General features: G+C 50.4%; 1 protein-coding gene across 1 annotated transcript in view; it reads left to right on the top strand.

The window, feature by feature from the left end:
• LOC109678909 (EF-hand and coiled-coil domain-containing protein 1-like) overlaps positions 1 to 23,834 on the top strand; it is a 29,358-nt gene extending 5,524 nt beyond the window's left edge. The window contains exons 3-9 of the mRNA XM_074069542.1: positions 1,310 to 1,400; positions 14,475 to 14,632; positions 16,171 to 16,279; positions 17,075 to 17,240; positions 20,502 to 20,642; positions 22,365 to 22,434; positions 23,223 to 23,834. Of these exons, the coding sequence (XP_073925643.1) occupies positions 1,310 to 1,400; positions 14,475 to 14,632; positions 16,171 to 16,279; positions 17,075 to 17,240; positions 20,502 to 20,642; positions 22,365 to 22,434; positions 23,223 to 23,353 (866 nt within the window). The 3' untranslated portion in view covers positions 23,354 to 23,834. The remainder of the gene's footprint in view (positions 1 to 1,309; positions 1,401 to 14,474; positions 14,633 to 16,170; positions 16,280 to 17,074; positions 17,241 to 20,501; positions 20,643 to 22,364; positions 22,435 to 23,222) is intronic.
• The last annotated feature ends 210 nt before the right edge of the window (positions 23,835 to 24,044 follow it).

The raw sequence follows: 24,044 nt of genomic DNA, 5'->3' as shown, positions 1-24,044 counted from the left end.
ATTTATGGAAGGAACCTGAGCATCCGAGGGTTTTGGTATCCACAGAAGGTCTGGAGCAATACCGTACTTACTTTACAGTATCTTGGATTGCAGCAGTAACTGAGTTTCCTCTGGTGTTTTATGTCTGCTGCCTCAGGAATGGCAAGTTTCTGGTGTGCTGTGTAAATTTGGACTGTGAGCCCATCTTTGGTAGAGCCGTGACTGATTTGGAACAAATCCCAAGGCCCATAGGAGGAATTTTGATAGTTTTGGCTCATGGAAGAAGCAGCTGTTTGCTGGCCTCTGGCTTCACACAGAGCCCACTTATCACTGCACAGGCCTGGTTGTCTGTGGCCCTCCGTGGGCGTTGCAGCTGCACCTTCTCTCCCCATACAAGCTGGAGGCCTCCTCTTCTTGTTTTTGACCTTGTATCTTTGTTCTTTTAAATAGCTGTATTTTACCCAGCATTTCTGTGTATTCATAGAAAGAAGGGGAGCTTCCCATACAACCTTTGTCCACCATCTTGACCACCAACCTAGAAAAAAACAGCAAAAACTTAAGCAACTGGAGACATCCATTTATTCACTCAACAATACTTTCTAAGTACCGCCCATGGACCAAGCCTGTGCCTGATACCCTGTGGACAAAAGGGCATGGACAGTCCAGTGTGCTCAGATATTCAAGGGAGCTGGCCGTGAACAAGCATGTTAGGACACAATGTGTCACATGCAAAACAGCCAAAAGAAGCCACTGCTTTGAGTGGTAGAAGCCCAGTCCACACAGGAGAGCCTCAGAGCCTCAGGGGCTCAGGCTTCCAGGCAGGGGAGAGCCCAGGAGCTCACCTGGCCCAGCCCCCTGCTGAAAGAGGCATCCTCTCCAGGGGAGTGCCCACCCTTCGTGGCCACACAATCCCTGTGTCCCACCTCTGCTCCCTCCTCAATCCCATAGGATGGTGCATCTGGGCCCAGCACAGGTTTGTGCCTAGCAGACTGCACTGGTGACTTGGGAAAGACGTCATGTCACAGTAATGCAAGCTGCTTGTTATGGAATATCTGCATCACCATTCATAAAATGCCACTTAGCTTGCTCTGCTGCAGACCCAGGTCCAGCCACTCCCCATCTGTCCTCTGTTTTCTCTTTCTTTCCTTCCTATCAGAAAGGTCTCTCAGATGAGTGCAGAAATCTTAACACAAACTGACTTGGGTGAAAAAGAAGTTGATTTCACAGTGAAAAATCTAGGCATGCACAGCTTCAGGTATGGCTGGATCCAGGTTCTCCAGCAGTGTCACCAGGACATGCTGAAGCTCCACTTCACGCTCCTGATGCCAAGGTAACTCCAACGTTCTGAGTCTGGAAGATAGACTGTTCGGACCCAAGCCTCAGTGGGCCAACTTGGAAGCACACAACCCCAAACCCGTCATGTAGGCAAGGATAATTTGATTCTGTAATTGGCCAAATATCAGTCACATACTGGAGTCAGAGCAAGGCCCCCTGAGCTCTAGAACTGAGATCCTCCCAGAGGAACTGAGAGAGTCCGTTGGACATGCACAGGCAACATACACCCTCCCTCTCTGAGCTCACAGTCCCCTTCTAGACTCAGGGACAGTCCACCAGGGTCAAGCAAGGCTCTCTAGAGAGTGAGGCCCAAGGAGGAAATTGGGTCACACCTTGGACAAGATCATCTTGAATGGGATTTCCTAGCCCCTGCTTGTACTGTTCAGGTGTTTCAGAGCATGGCAGAGCCCACTGGAGAAAGCATCAGCATAGTGTCTCTGTGCCCCAGCCCAGGCCTGGCACAGCAAGATGCATGTGAGCAGGTGAAAGGAGGCAAGAGCAGACAAGTGGAGGCTGTCCTCAGACATGTCTTGCCAGGCAGGGTGTGACTACCTGGGACTTTGGCAGGTCCAGTGGCCTAGTGTTGCTTAGAGAGGCAGTACCTGACCACCAACCTAGGGGTAGTACTGGACCTTGGAGGGGTCAACCTTGGCCTTGGGGTGGAAGGTCTCAAGTGAGTTCATGGCCTTTCCTAATCTCAGAGGCTGCTGGTGTCTCAGCCATTTGCCTGGCCAGGCCTTCCCTGCTCTGCAGCAGGCCTTCAAGACACCTGGGCAGGGGTAGGAGCCCAAAGAGCCTGCAAAGAATGTAGAACCACTGCTCCAGCTGGAGCAGGGAAGAGGGCAGGCTGGCCTCTCTGGCTTTGTTGTATTGAAGGATGAAAAGGAGAGAGGGAGGAAGGCAGAGGTTGGTTCAATCCACAGCCATGTGGAGGGGACACAAAGATGAGGCCATTTGAGGGCACCTCCTTCTGCCCCTGGGCCAAGCTGGGGGTCAGGTTCCAGTCAGGGAAGGAGCAGAGGGAGGGTGAGGTAGGGCCTGGCATCTATGCCATTGTCCTGGGAGGTCCCCTGGGCTGGTTGACCACTGGTGGGAACAGAGGCCTTTCCTCCAGGGACAATACCCGGGGCTCACAAAGGGCCAGGGTCAAGGTGCCCTCTGCAAGCAGAGGCTCAGAAGGCTGGCCCACCCGATTGGAATCCCAGCTTTCCCCCACATTACAGTGGGAACTTGGGCCACCCCCTTCACCTCTGTGAGCCATTCGTCACCCACAGAGTGGATGGCTCTGCTTCTGAGTCTTGGTGTAAATGCTGAAAAGGAGAGGCAGTGGGGGAGCCTTGAGAGTACAATCTGCAGCAAGAGTCTCTGTAAGCGGGATAAAGACAGCAGCACTAGAAAACTCAGTGCTAATGTGCACAGAGGACCTAGCGTAGTGCTAAGCATTGAGAAGTGCCCATAAAACTGGACACCACGTCTTCCCTTATCACAGAGCCCACCAGGTAAAGAGAGCCCTGTAAATAGTAATGGTGGTGGTGCTTGGTGCTAATAATCAGAGTTTATCCCCCAGAAAATCCTCTGGCTATGGGCACAACCCAGCAAGCAAAAGAACTGCTTCCGTTGAGTGTGGCAGAGTGCAGAAGAATGCCCAAGTAACACTGGTTAGGCAGCAGGGCATCTCTTGGTGGGGGGCATATTTGAGCTGGGTTCTGAAGATGGGCAGGACACTGTAGGTTTGGGGCATTGTAGATTTCATTCTGCCTGAAGGTTTGTAGAAGAAATGGTGAAAAATAAATATACTACTTTTGGGTGGAGGGAAATCTATGTTGAATTTTTAGTTCCTAATGACTGAAACCATATACCAAAAAAAGAAAAAAAAAGCAAAGGGAGGGGGATATTTATTTATCTACAAGAAATCTTGAGAGCCTATAGCCTCAGGCACAGCTGCATCCAGGGGCTCAAGGCATGCCTGTATCTCTCCTCTTCTATTTCTCATCTCTGTGTTCCTCTGCTTATCTCTGTTTTCAAACCAGGTAGCAAAATGGCTACCATAATCACCAGATAAACTCCTGTCCCCAGCCACCATCAACAGGAAGAGCTTTTCTTTCCAGTGGTTCCAGCAAAGTATTAAGATTAACTCTGATTTTTCTGACATGAGCCATACCCATCCTGAACCAATCACTGGTACCCAAGGTATAGACTATGCTGATTGGGGTCCTTTGGGTCTTAGGCCAATCACTGCCCAATCACAGACCTGAGTTACAGACTCACCTTGTCATTGCAGGGACCAAAAGAAGGGGAGGGGTTGGTCCTTGAAAGAACAATGACCCCATGACACTTGCAGGCACTGTGGCCCCAAGGCCATGCTTTTCTTTCCCATTGCCTCAAGCCCAGCCAAGAGTCTGGCTGGGGAAAGGCCAGATGTCTGTATGCTGAGACAGGTACACCAGCTGCCAAGGACTTCTGGTCTGTATTGGTGGGCAGGTGGGTTCTCTTGAGGTCTAAACTGCTCAAACTCAGAGGCCCAGTAACAGGTGAGACAAAGACTCTTCATTTTGTCTCTTCATGGTTTTCTGACAGAAATAGCCATTGTTTTTTCTTTATTTAACCAAATTCTTCCCAGGGTGTAGAATACATGAGCTGCCCAGGGTGGGAGAGAGGCAGCCATGAGTGAGACATGGCCCCAGCCCTCACAGCTGGGGCCCTTTCCTCCCCTGTAGGGGAGACAGCTAACCAACAACAGCAATGAATGAACAGGTGAGGGAGAGGTGTTGGGGTGCATGAGTATCAGCCCATGATGCTGTAGTGAGTAGCATGTCAACTGGGGCCTCACAGTCCTGGAGGCTGAAGTCTGGGTCAAGGAGCAGTAAGATGGCTTCTTCTGATCCTCCTCCTCCACTGCTCGATGCTGCCCTCACAGCACCTTCTCTCTTAGTGCCTCTGTGCCAGAGTTCCCCAGTCATACAGGATTCCACCTAAGGACCTCATTTTATCTCAACCACCCCCACTATAGACCCTGTCTCCAAATGTAGTCATTCTGAGGAACTAGGGGTCTGCACTTCAATGTATGGAGATCAACCCATCCAGGTGATCTCTCCTAAGAGATGATACGGAATTAAGACTTGAGTGGTCGCAGGAAGCCAGTGGCTTGTACAGTTTGGGGCATGGGAAACCAGGCAGCAAAAATCCAGGGCTGAGCATGAGCTCACAGTGTCTGTGTTCCCTGCAGAGGTCTGAGCAAGTTGGAACCTGACCTGGATGAGGACTGACCAAATGAGGGGGAACAGGCAAAGAGTCCAGATGTCCCTCCCCGTGGTGTCCCCAAGTCCTACTGGTCACAGATCCACCTGCTCCTCTCCAATGACACCCACTGCCTGGCCCAGCCCCAGCCCTACCCCTGAACCCATCCCAGGCTCCTAACCAGTGTCCCAGCTCCTCTCTGGCCACTGGCCACATGGGACTAGGGTGGTCTTCTGAACATCCACATGGAAACTTTGACTTCTCCAACCATGACCATGCTGCAACTCCTTGCCACGGTCATGACAGCCATGCAGTCCACCACAGCAGCCACACTGATCATTTTGTCCCTTGAGCCCACCAAACCCCTCCGAGGGCCCTCTGAATGTGCTGCTCCCTCTGGGGCCCCCTAGCCACTCCTGACCTGTCACCTCCATCCTTCAGCCAGACACCCCACATGTCAGCCTGCTCCCTGTCACCTCGCACAGTCCTCCATCACTTGTTATCTTTGCAACAACTTCCTTAAAGTCTGTCTCCTCCAGGAGAAGGTAAGGGGCCATTATGTCATTAAGGACAGTGGCTAGCTTCATGACTCCTCTGTGATAGATCAAATGCAAAGTCAGCACTTGGGCAGACAGGACCTTCAAGGACACTTGCTCCTAAGAGACAGATGTCCAGATCTGCTAGATATTCTCACCATGCCTAGTAAGGACAGTGGGGACCAAAGAGCAGGACTCTCAAGGGATGCTTCCCACCCCAAAGGGCTTCCAAGTTCTGTCCCCATGCTCCCTCCTCATGGTTTATTTTTGACTCCTCCTCTTCTTCCTCCTGTTGTTCTCTTGTTTTCACAAGCAGGGTTCTGCTTCCTGCGAGGCTTCTTCACTCAGGAAACACCTCTTGGCAAAGGAAGCCACTGTGTAGAACACAGGACCCCCCCCCAGGGTAGGTTCGGGGGAGGACTGATGGCCTGGCCACCCACTCCAGCCTCCAGCAGCCCTGCCTGCAATCTGGTGTCCTGACAACCCCAAGGTTTCCTGAAGCTTCAGGGGCACTGAGTGGCTCAGAGAGAGAAGCAAATAGCCATGCTTTTGTCCATCCAGAAGAGGTTCGATTCAGTGTCATCTCAGTTTTTTATTTTGGTTTTTGATTTTTGTTCTGTTTTGGAAGTTTTGTTTCTTTAGTTTTGTTCTTGCTGGTTGGTTGGTGGATTTTTTTGGTTTTTGAGATACAGTCTCACTTTTTTGTGGAACTCCCAATCCTCCTGCCTCAGCCTCTTGAGTGCTGATCGTGGGCACGGCCACCACACCCAGCTTTGCCTTGACTTCGATGTGACACAGTGAAGTGTCCTGTGGTTGCTCTGAAGGTGTTTTGCAGTTGTATTAAAATCTGTAATCAGTTGATCTCAGGTAAGATGGTCCTGGTGATGAAGTGGGCTTCAAGAGCAAAGCGAGGCTTCCGTACGAGAAAAAGCTTCCCGTAGACACTGCTTCCACCAGGCCCATGAGTCAGACTGCCCACTGTCCTCCCAGTCCTACACAAGGGCTGCCTCTGGTGACAAAGCTGTCATCACAGAACCATGTTTGGTTTCTATCACAACCATGACAAATAACCACAAACTAAGTGGCTTGAGACCATGCCCAATTGTGACCTCAGAGTCTGTGGCCAGAAGTCCAGGCAGCTCAGCTGGTTTTGCTCAGAGTCTCACAGGCCAAAATCAAGAGGTCCTTGGCCATATTTGGGAGTGTGGGGAAGAATCTCCTGCCAAGTTTATTCAGGTATAAGCAGAACCCAGTTCCTTGTACTTGTTGGAATGAGACCCTATTTCCTTGCTATTCTATCCAGTGGACCCCTTCTGTTCCAGCCTGCAATACCTGACCCATGTCTCCTCTCCCTTCAAATCCCTTGATTTCTTCCTCTATACCAGTCAGGAATGGCTAAACTCATTCAGGTCCCAGGAACTAGGGTGTGGAATCTCAGGGGCCTTTCTTAGAAGTTCTACCTACCCCAGAGAGGTGAACACAGTGCCACCCCTGGGAGGCAGACAGGTCACTGGAAGTGAGGAGAGAGAGGCAACAAGTGTCACCAAGGCTGGCCTGCCAGGGTTTATTGTGGTGAACACAAAAACCACAATCAGTGGCTGGGGGTCTGATTTTTGTGGACAGCCAGGGAGGCCATCACCCCAACTCTACACACCCCATGTCCTCAGATTCCACCAATGAACTTGTGTCTTGCAGAGGTCACAGTCTCCTTCTGTATGCCAGAGTGGTCTTTCTGTCCCACAGGTGGGGGTGGTTTATTCCATTGCATCATTCGGTGCTCTTGACAAGTCCACTGGGTGCTGGCTTGCCTTGGCTCCAGGCTGCTGTCCTCAGACAGGGCTCCACAGAGAACAGAAGTCACCAGTTAACTCAGGGATGGCAAACAGCAGCCTGAGGCCAAATCCTGACCCATGATTGGTTTTGGACAGTCCACAAACTAAAAACAAGATTTACATTTTTAAACAGTTGAAAAAACTCAAAAAGGGCTATTTCATGATGTAAAAACTCTTGAAACTCAAATTTTAGTTTCCCTAAATATTTTATTGAAACATAGCCATGTTCATTGTTTATGAATTCTTGTTGCTGTGTTTGTGCTACAATGACCATGTGGGCTGTGCAGCCCGGAAACATTTACCACCTGGCCCTTTACAGAGGAAGTTTACCAGCCCCTGGATTAAATGACAGCCATACTGGGGGTGCAGCTCAGTGGCAGAGTGCTCCCTAGTAGGCTCAAGCCCCAAATAAGGAATAAATGGCTCTGTCCTTATGACCAGTATGCTGTCACTGTGGCCACTAATTCTGACACTATGGCATTCTGAGCAGGAATCTTGGAAGGGACAGGCTAAGAATGGATTTTCCCCTCTTCTTCCCAATCCCCTCCTTCCCTGCAGGAAGTCCTGTGTGGTTTCTGTGTGCAATCATCACCCCCCTCATCCTTGGTTCCATTACCTGTGGTCAGTCACAATCTGAAGATGGAAAATGCCAGAAGTCAGCAACTCCTAGGTCTAAGTTGAGCACTTCCCTGAGCAGTGTGATGCAGTCTCACGTTTCCTGCTCTGTCCTGCCCACAAGGGCATCAACCCTTCATCAGGTTTACCTGCACTGTGCATGCCCCCTGCCTAGTCACTCAGCAGCTGTCTCCATCATCACTGTGCTTGTGGTCAAGTAGCCCTTCTTTTACTCCATACGGTATCTTTTTGTGAGTTGCTGCTGTTAATCTCTAAACTTTACCACAGTACATGTAGGGTCCAGTACCTCATCAGGATAGGCATTTGCAGGAAGCACTGTGAGGACTCCTCCTCCCATAGAAGAGGTGTTCTTGCAGTATGTGTGATTTTGTCTGTTTTCCACCTACATGGATGACACAGTACTCTGCTGCTTCTCTTCTCATCAGTGCTGGGGTCAGAGCCACCTTGTTGCCGTGTCCCTCTACTCACTGCCTCCCCCTCAGTGTAGTCCCCACATCCTCAATGTCAGTGAGCACCCAGGCTGCCCAGCCTCCCACCTCCCAAGGTGGCACCATGCCTGGTGTGAGAGCGCCCAAGAGAGGAGCTGCTGGGCCTATACAACCAAGGTGGCCCCAAACCACACAAGACTTCTGCGTGTCTTGCTGGACATGCGTGCTGTGGAAAACTTGTTTCTACTGTAATTATCTGAGATCAGAGTCTAACTCTGCTCTGTGCATAAACACATCTTTTTCACAGTTTAATGTACAAAGAATTTTCTAAGAATGCAAGGTTTTGTGAGTTGAGGAAAGGTTATACTTTGTTTTGTTTGGAATTTTCCAAGAGCTGCTCCTCATTTCAGAGCCACATCACAGACAGTGAAGACACCTGTGGTCCTCACCCAGCTGAGGAGGAATGCCTGTGTCCGCTGGAGGTCATCAGGCTCAGACCCCATGAGCTGTGTCCACCTGTTAGTGTCTCCATCCAGCCAGCCATCCGACTTACCTATTTACCTACATATCTGCTTACCTATCTTTCTATGCACTTATCTGATGTATTTTTTTAGCCTATACTTCAAAATGCCAAATATAGGAAAAGTGTCAACATTCAAGTTAATATAACCTTATCCCTCTTAAATTCAAATTTATCTATTATAAATAGACTTAAGTATCTGAAATACCTAATGTCTGAGTATTTATATGCTGAATCACATAAAATTCTTTTTCATACTTAAATTGCTATTAGGGTATCATTACACTTATTTTTCAAAGTAGGTATAAAAATATGACATACTATTTATCTAGCTTATTTTGAGCTCCAGAGAGATGTTCCAGAATGCCCACCTAAACTAGTCAGCGTCCATCACTGTAACAAAACACCTGAGGGTAAAGGGGAATGATAGACGGGGTGAATTCAACTGTGAATATTGTAAGAACTTTGGTAAATGTTACAATTTACCCCAGGACAATAATAAAAAAAATTTTTTTAAGTCAACTGTAATGTAAAAAAAAAATGCTTGAGGAAAGGTTGGGACTGGGGTTGAGGCTCAGTGTTAAGGCAAGTGTTAGCATGCCTGAGGTCCTGGGTTCAACCTCCAGCACAACACGGGAGAAGGTTGATTCTGGCTCACAGTTTTGAAGGCTTTTCATCCATGGCCAGCCTAGCATGCTGCTTTGGGCCTGTGGGGAGGCAGCACATCATGATAAGGGTGTGTGGCAGAGCAAAACCACTCACCTCAAAGGCCATGTAGCAAAGGAAGAGAAAAAGGCACCAGGGAGTCCACAGTCCCCTTCAAGACCACACCCTCAATGACCTGAAGACTCCTGCTAGGCCCCACCTCCTAAAGGCTCCACCCCTTCCCAGGAGCACCACGCTGGGGACCAAGCTTTTAACACAAGGACCTTTGACAACATTACAGATCCAAACTATGGCAGAGTAAGGAGGGGCTGGTGGAGTGGCTCCAGTGGTAGAGTGCCCTGAGTTCAATGCCCAGTACTGCCAAAAAAAAAAAAAAGAGGGTAAGGTATGGTGACATGGCTTAAGTGGCAGAGCACCTTCCTAGCAAGCACAAGGCCCTGATTCAAACCCCAATACCCAAAAAAATGATCAAGGCAAGGAAGGCCAAGGGGCAGGAAAGAGCTAGAGCTTCCTCTGTGCTGGTGTCTAAGCATTTGCCAGTCTGGGTGTCCCCAAGATCTGTGCCATTCTTTGCCATCATCTACAGAGTACTGTATTAGTTAATGACTATTTTCCCTTAAATTGGCTTGCTTTTACTTAACTTTTTTCTTTTTGTGTGCTGGGGATGGAGCCAGATCTTGCACATATGAGGCAAGCGCTCTGCCACTGAATCACACCCCCAGCACAACTTAAATAATCTTAAAAGGAAGTTACATCACTGTCATAAAGTTAAAGCTGAGATCAATGTGCTTATTATCCTTAGGAGACATTATAGTCTATGCGTCACTATTAAAACACACAACGTACCTGTTCATCTGAGCGCCACCTAAAATCACCTCAAATAATAACTGCATATGTTTAGAAGCTCTGTGTTATTTCGGTTCATCTTCAGGACCCCAGGTCCCAGCCCAGGGCAGAGCCCTGTTATTGCTTACCATGGCTCAGAGACGGGGAGGGAGCTGAGGAGGTCATGCAGCAAAGCCACAGTACTGCAGGGTGGAAGCCGGATTTGGTGGCTCCTGCAGCCAGGCTCTATATCACAGAGCCAAGGGACAGGCCTGTCAGATGGTGCTGCCAAGATGGGAAAAGAGAAGAACAACAAGATCTGGCCCTTGTCAGGCTATGTAAGCTGCTGGGTGGGCAGCCATATGTGATCATTGACTGCAGCAGGAGGAAGCCATCAGAGGCGAGCCTGGGGCTCTGGGAGGGTGCAAATGAGGCCAGCTGGAGGGGACATCCAACCAACCACACAGGAGGTCTGTCAGGGAAGGAGGGTGTGAGAAACAGTGGGCAGCCACCACCTGCTTTCACTCCAGCAATGACTTCTGGACCACAGTACCTCTGCAGCTCCCAGACGCCTCCCAGAACCTCCAACATCTCACAGGAAAGCTTTTGAGGCCCAGTGGATAGGTTTGCAGGCAGGGAGGCATGCTCATTGCAATGCCTTCTCAGAGCTGGTTGTCTCAAGGACCCTGAGGAATGGTCCAGTAGAGAGTGGGGCAGTGGTGGAAGCAGCTGGACACCAAGTACTAGGTGAGCAGCACAGCCCAGCCCTGGAAAATGTGGCTTCTCTGCAACATATTTGACTCCTTGGAAATTTCCATAGCACATTCTCCCTGTCCTGCTTTCCAGTGGCCTGTGCTCAGAGGCTTCCTTATCCCAACTTCATCACGTGACCTGTGTTCACCTAATGCAGATGGCCACTGGTCTGAGTCCTTCCAGAGCTTCTCTGCTGTCTGGCAGGCACACTGAGGTGTGAGGACCCTTCCATCTCTGAGGTATGCAGCTTGGGAAGGTTACTTCAGCTCTCTGCTTTGGATTCCTCCTCTGAAACATGGGGACAATGACGGTAGCTATCTCATTAGGTTTAAAGTACTACAACATTGCCTCACAGCTGGTTAGCACTCTGAAAGGCTTAGCTATAACCATGCTTGCTGTTCATGTAGGACCCTGTACCTGGACAGGGTTTCTGAAACCTCAGAGTTGTGTGTGGAGGTGTAGTGTGGGATCCAGTCCACTCCAGCCAGCCTATGGTAGGAAACTCTTGGCTGTTCCTCATCTCATTTTGCTTCTCAAAGCCCTTAAATAGTTTAGGGGGAAACAAAGAAGCATCTCATAGTGGGAAGATGCAGATATTGTCTGGTTTAAGCTCAAGCTCTGTAACTCCACCCTCTGAAGTCCTTCTCACATCGCTGAACCAAGAAATTTATTTCCAATGCAGCCCCTTTCTTCCTTCCTTCCTTCCTTCCTTCCTTCCTTCCTTCCTTCCTTCCTTCCTTCCTCCCTTCTTTCTTTCCTTCCTTTCTTTTTCTTTTTCTTTTCTTTTTTTTTATAACAACCACTTATTTATTTCAGGACATAATCTACTACTTAGACTAGTGGATAACACTAAGTTATAACCTTGTTTAATTATCTATAGAATCTTTTATTTTTTCAAAGATAAGTTCTAAAAATCACAAAACCACACAGGTTAGTAACACACACCAAAATGAGATTTAAAATGTAAGTCATGGCTCTCATTAACTGTGCTCTACTGTGAAAGATGCTACAAGAATACATACTAGACTACTAGCTGTTCTAAAATGTTCGAGTTGACAAGTACCCAACATTCTCCAGCATTTATAGACATACCTGTTGTATAAAGGGCCTTTTGTGACTAGAACAAAGAGAAACAATCCAACTTTATTCTTTTTGTTGTTTTTTGGTGGTTCTGGGGTTTTAAGTCAGGGCCTCATACTTGCTAGGCAGGAAATCGAGCACTTGAGCCGTGCCCCTAGCCCTTTTTGCTTTAGCTATTTTTCATGTAGGGTCTCATGTTTTTGCCTAGGGCCAGCCTCAGACCACGATGCTCCTACCTATGACCTCCCTCATTGCTGGGATCACAGCCCTGTGTTATGACACTTCAGTTTTCTCAAGGCCTTTTCCCCAACTTTTCTAGAGATAACGTTTAAATATCACATATTTCAAACCTTCAAATTAAATACATCCTCATGGATTCAGGTATCAAGTTGATATATTCACATATATCCTTTCCAATTTCAGACGAACTAGACATACATTTAGAGCTGTATCAATGTATCAAAGCCAAAGACAACCCAACTTCAGATCAAGAAAAACTGACCTATCTGTAGCATTTGACAGAGAAAACAGAGCTAACGTGGTCCAAGAACACGCAAATAACAAATCAAACATAACCAGATGGTAAAGACTGGTCTTCAAACAGTAAAACAATGATGCCGCTTGCTTGAGACCTCTGGGTACAAAGCCACACACGCATACCTTAGTGCCACCAGCACTGGCTCAGCTTCCTTCCCTGGGAGAGCTTTGGAGCCACCAACCTGTGCTTTTGCATATTTTAGTTTCTGAACAGCTCCAGCTTGACCTTGGCATCTTGTCCAGGCTTCTGAGTAAGTCACAGCAGCACTCACACATAAAATCAGGTCTGGCTTTTTCCAGGGCAGAGGGGGAACTTATGTTACAACACAGAGAAGTCATGGGTAGGCAAGAAGCTCTACCAATTTCTCTGAGCTATTGAAGTATTTGCACAGTGTAGATAGCAGGGTGCAACAGCAGTCAGCCCTAGGCCTTTGACAGCTAGGTGGCAGCACAGGGGTCAGGGCTTAAGTGTTGCAGCTCCACTACCCACAGGTGTACTCTAGGTACTTCTTGCCCCTGACCATACTGGTCAGCTTGCTTCCTCCTTGCCACTACTGCTTCTTCTCTTCCTGTTACAGATCAGGAAAGGTGGAAAGGTCCCTCAAGAGAAAGCCTTTATTGAGACCTGATACGGTGACAGCAGAGTGCTCCAGAAAGGAGCACACCTCCCAGGTGCTCACAAAGGGAGTTGAGCAGCCTACCTATATAGCAGGGGTTGGGAGGAGGTCCTGCACCAATCACAACAGTCCACTTATGTTTACTCTAATCACAGTATAGCCATTATGCAAATAAAGGTTGTGTTTGCACCAATCACAGGTCTTCTGTTGGGCTGAAGTGCAGTACAAGGTAGAGGAACCCACTTTTCCCTGGGACAGAAGTTAAGCATTGTTGGAGCACTGTTAGTCTTGCTAAAATACTATTACTGATAAACATTTATTGTAAGCACCCTTTTGAAAGTGCTTTGGCTCAATAGAAGACCACCTGCTACAACTACCACTTCCATGTGGGCCAGAGGTGGGCAGCACCTTTGGCTGATGCTAAGCCCTGGGTGAACCTGAATAAGAGTTAGGGCTCATAGATCACAAAAGCTCAGGCTCACCCTTGACTTTAGGTAAAGCCTGACCTAGCAACTCATATGACGTTACTAAGAACCCTGTTCCTGGGGGGCCGCTTTAGGCTTTGTCAGTAGCCCCAGCATCTAGAGAGTCCTTTCACCCCCATCACAAAGGGTGTCACAGTTCTGGACCTGGTCCTCAACCTCTCCTAGTGTGAGACAGCTCCACATGTCTCATTGGCCCCTGAGTCAGTTGTAGATGTGGGGGTCCCAGGAGGCTGTCCAGGTGCCATCAGCCTCTGAGTGCTGAGTCCACAGGAGCCAAAGCCTACACAACCCACACCCCACCTGCACCCCATCTACGCCACCCACACCCTGCCCTGTGCCATCTGTGCCCTACCTGCACCACATCCTCCCTGTGCCCCACCAGCACCAACTGCATCCTGCCTTGTGCCACCCACATCCCACCTGAGTTACCTACACCCTGTCCTGTGCCACCTACTCCCTTCCTGCTCTACCCACGTCCTCCCTGTGTCCCACCTGCTCCCTGCCCTGCACCACCTGCTGCCCACCCAAGTTGCCTGTGCCAGTTCCTCTGGCCTTTCCCACCTGATTGTCACCCACTGCTGATCCTCTGACAGGTGGTTGCTGCCTGTGGAGCTCCTGAGCTCCAGAGTTGAGGCCCAGGGTCTTTGTCCAATCAAATGTGGTCCTGGGAAATCCACCAAAGTGAACCCACTTAAAATGGGGACTGAAAAGAATGAAAAATAAGACTAAGATTCTTTAAAATGAGCTTATGGTACTATCTGTCTAATAAAAACAGGCAATATTTTCATTCATTCTCTTTTAAAAAGTTTCATGACTGAAGTACAATGCTCTCATTCTTAGACCAAACACAGAATGTGTCATCCTGTTTCTTACTTTTGCAGTTAATCAGGAGGCTTCCTTTGTTAGTTTTCTCAGTCCTCCATGTCCCTTTTGGTCACATAACCTTCATCCTGTTGATTTTCTCCTCTCACTTGCAAAGTGGCCCACTCTTGTCTCCCCTGCCCACAGGTCAGAAGGTCCTAAGCTCCCAAGATCCTCACGAGCCAGCCCAGAGCTAGAAAATGAGAGTGGCGAACCTGAGGACCATGGGACCAGAGACCCAGATGCCTCTCCAAAGGGCACCTGGCAGTCAGACAGCAGCTTGGAGAGCCGAGCCCCAGAGGAAGGTCTGTCTCTGCTCATTCTGCTCCAGGCCCATGTGGGTCCCCGCTGCACCCCAACCCTCTCCCAGGCGCCACCAGCACTAATGCCACCATCTGGCCCCACACAGAACCCTGCTCCCCAGCCATTGAGCTGGCTTCCCAACCCCAAGAGAGCCCCTTCCCAGGCCATCATCATAAGCACCTGGACCTTAAGAACCTGGTGCAGATGGAGTATCTCAAAGGGCTCACCTGCTCCACCATAGGCAGGGCTGAGTCTCCATCCCCTACACCTGTCCTCAGAACCCCTCTCCTGTCCCTGGTGCAAGCACCACATGCACACACACCAGGGGATACAGATTGAGAAGGGCACTGTCACTATTGGAAATGCATCACCAAAAGGTCACAAAACAGTTACCTGGTTGTGCTTCTGCCTGGGACACTTAAGTAGGCAGAAGAGCCCTAGGAACCATGGCTGGAAAGGCCAGGCTGAGCAATGGTGTCTGGGACCAGGGCTCCCTGAGTCTGAGGTCCAAAACCCACCAAATGGCCAGGATCCACTGAGAGCCTTAAAACACAGACACCAGGCCACCAAGATGCCCTGCACTGAGGAGAGCTCATAACCCGTTTTGTTTTAAACTTCAATCACAACAGCACTGTTTGTGTACAAACTTCAGATCAGTGACCAACGCCACTCAGGTTAAAAAGGAACTTTTGGTCACATAACTGACAAGTCCAAGTAGGTTTCAGGCAACCTGTGGGGCTTGGCATGCTGCCCTGCACTGATCTGGTCTCAGTCCACCCAGTGTCCCCAGGCAGAGGCAGCCCCGCTCCCAGCAGCCCAGAGGTTCTCCACCCAGGAAGAGGACAACCTCCTCCCTGCAAGCTTGAGTCTTTTCTTGGCCCAAGTCTCACTGGCTCCCAAGGGTCCCGAGCTCTTCCTGACTCTGTGGCCATGGCCAGGTGGGCCTACCTGTGATTGGCCACTGGACTCACAGCTCCTAGCTGAGGTACAAAGGGCCAGCATCACTGAGGAGAATCAGGGCTAATCCTGGGGACAGGGACTGACGATGACAGAGAATACAGGGTGACCACAGCAGACTTGGGGTTTCTAGTGCCCAGCAAGGCCGGAGCCACAAAGACCCAGCAATGTTGGGAACCACAGACAGTCACATGTGGGACACCTCCTACCTCTGCATCCTCCGAAATAGGAGAATTGAAAAGCTGTCTGACCTGGTGCCCCCACCCTGCAGAGCCCAGCTCCTCAAGGGTGGCACATTCCTTGGCCCAGGTCCTCTGTCACAAAATGGAAACTGCTCCCTAATGAGGCCACAGGCATGCCTGGCTGTGTCCTAGGAGAAAACAAGGCTGTCTCCCCCAAACCCCTGTGTGGAATCCCAGGGAGTCCTGAGCCAGTCACATGGAGAAGTTACACCCACATGGGACCTCACCTCACAGGAGCCTGGGACTCAGGACCCCCAGAGCTCCTCCCTACTACCATCCACATTTCCCCTGGGGCAGGCTGGCTGGTCCCCACACTGAGTCCCCTGTCCCCGCTCCAACAGTGGACGAGCAGCTCTTCTGCTCTGTGGAGGGCCAGGCCACCTCTGAAGAGGAGGATGAAGAGGAGGAGGAATGGCAGGAGGAGCAGAGGCCCTCAGGCTGTGGCAGCCAGTAAGTGAAGGACAAAGCCCCAGGAAGGCTGCACTGTGCAGGCCCCTCCACAATGGCAGCTTGAAGCTGAGCCCTCCCAGGCTGACCCCCTGCCAGCCCCTCTGAGGCTGTCTGTCACAGGGCAATGACAAGCCAACCACAGCATAGGTCAGGATTAAAGGCAAGACCTCTCAAGTCACAGCCCCCCGCCATTCCCTGGCCACTGTCCCAGACTCACTGGCACTCTCAGCCATTCCCAACCACTGCAGCTATATTTACTTCAATACAGCATTTATTATACAGTGACCCAGTGCATGGCAAATTTAAGGCTCTGCAAAAAGAACAAACAAGACAATATCTCTGCTGTCCTGGGTCCTCTACTCTAGTGAGTGTGACAGGTGTGAAAAAGAGCCAGGGCGGAGGGGGACAAGGTGCTGGAAGCACCTCTGTGAAGGTGCTATTGAAAAGAGACCTGAAGGAAATGCAGGAGTAAGCAATGCAGATGATCTGGAAAGAGCATTCCAGAAACAAGAACAGCAAGTGCAAAGGCCCTGGGGCATGTTAGAGGGAGAGTGAGAAGGCCACAGTAACTTGGATAGACTGAGCAGAGGGGTTGGAAGAGGGTCACAGAGGTCAGGGGTGAGGTCTTTGGCAGTTTCTGTGTGTGACTGGGGGCCACAAGAAGGTGCTGGGCAGATGGGTACTGCACCCTGGCTTTGATTTTAGGAGACAGGCCTGACGATGAGGCCTGTTCTCTAAGGCTGGAGCACTAGAACAGCATCGCTGTGGGGACAGTGCTGACACTCTCCTCTGCAGGTGCCATGATCAGATGGTCAAGACACCCAGGACCTACTCCAGCCACTGTGGTAATGCCAACCACACTTGCACCCTGAGGGAACTGGAGGCCCACATCACCAGGCTGGGAGAGCAGCGGCAGGCCCAAGGTTGTAGCAGGAAGGCCCTGGGCACACCTGGAGAGGAGGTCAGTAAAGCCCCAAGATGGAGTCTGTCACGCTGGAAGGGCCTGAGGTCCTGGACCCCATTCACAGATGCACACATTGGCACTCAGATGTGATTTCCTTTGACTCAGATGCAATGGGAACTCTCTGGGTTGCAGGTTACAGGGTCCCATCTCAGATTAGCTCAGATGCAAAGCAGGAACTTATGAGAACATGGGGCTGAGAACAAGGTGGCACGAGCCTCAGGAACAGCTGGGTCCAGGGATTTTGACATAGTCCTACAGTCTGTTGTGAATTTCTCTGGTTTCTGGCCTCACATTCCCTGGCTTCAGAGGGGTGAGGGAAGGGGAGACTGACATCTCTAGTCTCTGCAGACCAATGAGAAACCCCAGGGGGAAAATGAGTCTCAGCCTCAGGCAATACTGGTGGTATGAAGGCAGGTTCTGTGATTGACTGCCCACAGTCAGAGGAAGTGATGTAGCAAGAAGCAGCAGGAGGGATGCTGAATACCCAGTAACCTCTAATTTCAATAAGACCTCTTAGCACTTGTCATTTTGTCTGTCTGGCCTGTAGCAACTTTTCATGTCCCTAGTGGCTAAACAATGCCACTGACAGCTGTCCTTCCACTGACCCACTGCACTTTTGCCTACTGGTTTTGATATAGGATCATTTTACACTTACATCTCTGAAATTCTAAATGTGCTGTTAAAGATGTATGGTTGGATACTATTCTAGCTTTGTAAATAATAACTTAGAAATGATACCACCTTCCACACACAGCACATAAGCTGTGCTGGGCACTGACATGCCCTCTCTCATTTAAGATCAAGGGCAGGGGCTCAGTGGTAGTGTTGCCTAGCACAGGATGCCTGGCTTCCATCCCCAGCACAAAAAAATAAAAGTGGGTCAGGCACCAACCATTCACTCCTGTAACCCTAGCTACTCGGGAGGCAGAGATCAGGAGGATTATGGTTTGAAGCCAGCCCAGGGAAACAGTTCGTGAGACCCTATCTCAAAAATATCCATCAAAAACAGGGCTGGCAGCATGCCTTAAGTGGTAGAGCACCTACCTAGCAAGTGCAAGGCTCTGAGTTCAAACCCCAGTACTACCAAAAAAGAGGGAAAAAAATGAAGGAAGGGAGGGAAAAAGTCATTTTACGGTCGAGGAGCACAATGAGATAGGTAAGGAATGGTTTGAAGGAAATCATTGCTCAGAAACTGTGCCCTCAGCCACATCAGTGTGCCCATTAAACCACAGCAGCTACTCTGCTCCATCCTCTGGAAAAAGAGAGCACTGGGTCCTGTTTAGGTGACACCCGTTAGAGTGTGAAATCAGAGACCAGACAGAAGAAAGCAGGCCTAAGTACTGAGGTGAACTGGACACTTTGATGTTTGCAAAAGGAAATGATGAATGTCAGCCACTTGTGGTACACGCCTGTAGTCCCAACTACTGCGGAGGCTGAGGCAGGAGGATGGCTTGAGCCCAGGAGTTCAAGGGCAGCCTGGGCAACATAGCAAAGCCCTGTCTCAAAAGGAAGAAAGGAAGGAAGCGAAAAAGCTGAATGTCATTAATGGGGAGCCAGTGTGGCTGCTTCTAAGCCTTCCAATGAGACAGAGTCTGTACCACCTGTGATTCTGGAACCTCTGCCTTCAGGGGGAGTGGTGGTGCACAGGGTTGGGGGGAACCTCCCCTATAATAAGCCTGAAAAATCTAAGAGTTGTCAAAGGACAAAATCATAACAAGTTAGTTTTAAGATTATAATTAGCTTCGTTTGTGAGTCTAGAATCAGGCAACACCTCACTCCATCTAACAGTATGTTCCAATGAGCTGAGCCAAGGATGTTAGTTTTGTAGATAGAAAAGACTGAAGACAGCAGACACAGAGAGCAGTTGTTCACTTCTAAGTCACTGTCCCTGTGAGGTGCACAGAGGAAGATGGGATAATAGAAATAGAACTGGTTTACTTTGTCACATCTTCTTGTAAGGATTATGGCAGAGGGAGCAACTGGCCTGGGGAAATCTGTCCACCCTCTCCTGATTTCTCAGAAAGTTTCAGCTTAGTGATATGCTCTAGGCTGAGGGGCTCCATTCTGATCTTTAGCCTGCTCTGTGGGGGCCCAGGCCAGGAGCTCAGTCCTAAACAGTGGCTTCCCAGGATTGCTATTGAACAGAACTTAATTCAGATGAAACTCAACTCACCAGAGCAGGAGCCAGTGCTAACCAGCATGGCACTGCCCTCAGTCCTGACTCTAGGCCTGTGTGACCTTGAGAAGGTTACTTGATGCTTCTGCACCTCAGCTTATTTATCTATAAAAAGGCAGAATATAAGTATGAGTACACACATATGCAGTGGGTGGCCACAGTCCCCACCATCTGGAAAGACATTCTCTAGCATTCTTGTGTTAGGTGATCTCATATGTCAGGGTTTTCATCCATATTCTCACCACCATGGCTCAGCCTTCCCTGAGGCCTTGGTCTTGATGGCCAGATGTCCTTCAGGAAAGCTACAGCCCCTGTGCTGGGAAAGGGTGCTGATCAGTGATGTGCAGGGCTGGAGGCCACCTGGAGGTAAACTGTCAGTCACAGCTATTGCCTCTTTTCTGAGTAAATTTCAAGACTACAGGGTTGAAAATGAGCCAAGTCCTCACTATGATGGACCAAGGCACAGGACCTGTGTCCTCCTGCCCAAAGCCACAGCACACCAAGGCAGCCGCCTCCTTCTCCTGTCTTTGTGCCAAGGGATGCTCACCAGATGCAGGCTGGCTGCATGCCTGCATTAGAAGAAGATGGCCATGGGACGCTCCACTGGCATTCTGGTGGATTCGTGGCTCTTCACCACCAGTACACACTCACTGCACACGTATAGCACACACGTGTATTCTGCCTGTTTTACAGGCTCAGTAGCCTACCAGTACCTTCTTTGTCTGTTTAAGCTAGCCAGGTGGGTTTCTACTGCTTGCCATCAACCAAACTTATTAAAAAACAAACCAGAGCCCTGAGTTCAAACCCCAGCACACAGAAACAAATCAAAGGCTTAGAGAAGAGGAGGGAGAACAGAGCCCTTAGAATAGGAAAGAAAAACCCATACTCTACGTCAGTCCTGCTCACCTTGCAATTTGGGGCCAGGTACTCAGCTTCTCTGGGCCTCAGCACCACCCTGAGATAGAGCATGGTTTACTTGCCTGACTACGGGGCAAGCTGGGGTAGGCCAGGAAGATGAGCTCTGTGAAAGCATTAGTCCTTACACTGAGACCCTTTCCCTCCCACCTCCTGCCTTCCCGCAGGCAGAGCTGCAGCAGAAGGTGGTGGAGAGCGAGCACCTGCGGCTGGAGCTGCAGATGGTAGAGACGGAGCGGGTACAGCTGTCGCTGCTGGAGGAGAAGGTGGTGGACGTGCTGCAGCTCCTGCAGAGGCTCCGAGACTTGGTAGGCAGCCCCGGAGTTGTGGGTAGGAGGCTTGCAGGTGCCATCTATTTGACTGATGGAGGCTCGGAGAGGCCAGCAAAAAAGAGGGAGTTCCCAGGTCATGTTAGGATGCTGGGGTTACTGTGAACTAAAGGTCAGAGGAGGACAAATGAGTTGTAAGCTGCTTACAGCAGCAAAATCACTAAAGAGAAATGAAGCAGACCACATCCACGCTTTTCAAAGAAATGCAATGTAACCAAGTCCATTCCCCTAGGATCATGGGTGATCCATTTCCAGTAATGCATCACCATGATCTGCCGTGCTGCAGAGTGAAGGAAGAAACTGTGCACCACCTCGACAGGCACAAAAGGCCACTGAGCCAGGACTGTACAGCCAGCATGAGGTGGACACAGGGTCCAAATCCTGAGCAGGATCTTTGCTGTGCCTCAGGCTGCTGGGGACACAGGGCAGCTGATGTCACCCAGTGTCACCCAACCTGGGAAAGCAGAGAGCTGCAGATGGGTCCTGAGGTGCAGCATTCCCAGTAGAGGCCTGGGCCATGCAGCCCAGCGAAATACTGGGCCACCTCCAACTGGGTGGCTTTGGGCAAATTTCTCTCTCTCTCTCTCTCTCTCTCTTTCTTTCATTTTTTTATTTGTTTTTTGAGACAGTGTCTCACTATGTAACCATCCTGCCTCAATCTCCAAGTGCTGGGATTACAGACGTGCCCCACCATGCCTGGCTCTTTTATTTTATTTTTTTTAACATTGCTTTTTATTATTGGTTAAAATGGTTCAAATGAATGATGCATAAAAGCACTTCTTAGTCATGGTTATTTCCCAAGTGCTTATGTCCCACATTAAGGCAATCCTTAAATACATGGTCTTTGGTGGGATAGAGCCTGCACACTGTTCCATCACCCCCCAAAAGTCTCTGAGATGCCAGTGTGCACAGCCTGAGGGCAGGAAGAGGTGATGGGGAGGAAGGGATGATGGAGCAGGAAGGGGTGATGGAGGGCAGGAAGATGTGATGGGAGAGGAAGGGGTGATGGAGGAGGAAGGAGTGATGGGGAGGAAGGGGTGATGGGGGCAGAAGAGGCGATGGGAGAAGAAGGGGTAATGGGGGCAGAAAGAGGTGATGGGAGAGGAAGGGGTGATGGGGGAGGAATGAGTGATGGGGAGGAAGGGGTGATGGGAGACAGGAAGGGGTGATGGAAGGCAGGAAGGGGTGATGGAGCAAGAAGGGGTGATGGGAGAGGAAGGGGTGATGGGGAAGAAAGGGATGATGGAGCAGGAAGGGGTGATGGGGGAGGAAGGGGTGATGGGGGAGGAAGAGGTGATGGGGAAGAAGGGGTGATGGAGCAGGAAGGGGTGCTGGGGGAGGAAGGGGTGATGGGAGAGGAAGAGGTGATGGAGATCAGGAAGGGGTGATGGGAGACAGGAAGGGATGATGGGGGAGGAAGGGGTGATGGGGGAGGAAGAGGTGATGGGGGAGGAAGAGGTGATGGGAGAGGGAGAGGTGATGGAGATCAGGAAAGGATGATGGGGGAGGAAGGGGTGATGGAGGAGGAAGGGGTGATGGAGCAGGAAGGGGTGATGGGGGAGGAAGAGGTGATGGGGGAGGAAGGGGTGATGGGAGAGGAAGAGGTGATGGAGGTCAGGAAGGGATGATGCAGTCACTTTATTGAGCCCAGGGAGCTCCACAGAAGTCACTGATCCAGCCCTCTCTCCATTTCTTTTGAAGAACATATCAAAGAGAGCCCTGGGAAAGATCTTGCTGTGCACACTGGACACTTGCAGGGACCCCACACAGGGTAGGAGAATGCCCCATCCCACAGAGCCTAGTCAGCTGCTGGGGGAATCCTGACCAGGAAACTCCAGCACTGCCCTGAGTGTCTTGTCTGCAAAATGGTGACATTGTTCCTGCCTGAACACTGCAAGGGATAAAGTCTAGGGCAGACTTCAGAAAGGGAAGAAAGCTGTTTACCAAGAGCAGAGATGCAGAAGCCCCAGGCAGACACACAGACAGAAGCCACAATGGTCACATCCAGCAAGGGGACTGTTCAGGGCTGGCGTGCTCACTGGGCTTACTGTGGGCCAAATTCCGGGGAGGTGTCTCAGTTCCCCCCACATCCTTCTAGCTGCCATGTAAGGAGGGAGTTATCGTCCCCATTCCACAGATGAAGAGACAAACACAGAGGGTCAGGTGCTGGCCACACCTAAGGCCTGGGTTATTTCCCAGAAGCACTAAGATACAGATCATGCTGCTTGGACAAAGGTCAGGGCACCAGATCTCACCAGGGCCAGCCACACCCTGCCTGAGGGCATTGCAGGCTGATGGGGAGACCAATGGTGTGAGCCTTTGCTTGTTGGCCCTTTCTGGGGACCTGAATGGTCCCTGACATCCAGGAGGAGAAGGAAGCATGTGCTAGAAGCCTCCTCTCAAAGAGTCCTCAGTGGAGGAGGGACACCAGGGAGAGGGAGATAGCTGGACAGGGCTGGGAGTGGTACCAGCATGGTGGTGGCAGCCCCAGGGAGGAGGAAGGGAGCCCTGTGGGGCTGAAGCAGACTAATGCTGCTTCCTGCTACCCTTTCTCTCCAGAAGCCAGATCTGGTCCCTTGGCCATCCTGGATACCCTGTACCAAGCCTTGGCCAGCTGCGAGCTCCTTCAGAGACAGCCATCAGCAGCTGAGGGTCCTGCACTCACCAACCCCCTCCTCATCTCCTGCTGAGGTCCTCAGCAGGATCAGGCAGCCTGATTCTATGGGACCAGCCTCCTGATCATTCAGACCACTATCACACTGCCCCCCATGGCCAGCACACCCTCCACAGATGGTCTGACCACTGTCGCATCCTCAGAATTCTGGAGGCCCTGACTCCTTCGAAGACTGGCAGCCACCCCTTTCTTGGGTTCCTCCTACATTCCCCTTGCATTCCTACCATCAGACCCTATGATGAAGCCCCAGTGTTGCTAGATGAGCCCACAGCTGATGCTGACTCCCTTGCCTGGCCCTGTGCAGCTTAGAATCTCTTCTATAAGGCCCCAGGATTTCTCCCCCACCCCCAGCACTGTCCTCTTCCACCAGCCTGCAGGCTGCATGGGAGCCTGAGCCCAACCTGGAGGACACATCTGGTCCACTGGGGATCTCTCCACACCCAGAAAGTGTTAAAGACTATGAAAGGCCAGGAAAGTTCAGGGAGGGCCTGGTCTCTAGGCTTCCTGTAGAAGTTGGCTTTGAACACACTTTAGAAGAGTTAGGATTTGGATGAGCAAAGAGAGGAGAAGGGTGTCTGATTTGTGGTAACAGCAAGAACAGGAGTGTGGTGTTGGTGGGGCCCCCATACAGTACCTGGAGTCCTCCTTCCATCTCACATTCTTACAGGATTGCAGCAAGATTAAGACAAGACACCCAGTCTCCCCAG

Source organism: Castor canadensis, chromosome 1 (genome assembly GCF_047511655.1).
Source record: "Castor canadensis chromosome 1, mCasCan1.hap1v2, whole genome shotgun sequence".
In the NCBI taxonomy this organism is placed as follows: domain Eukaryota; kingdom Metazoa; phylum Chordata; class Mammalia; order Rodentia; family Castoridae; genus Castor; species Castor canadensis.
The sequence above is the reverse complement of the archived record's forward strand: the minus strand, read 5'-3'. Positions and strand labels throughout refer to the sequence as shown.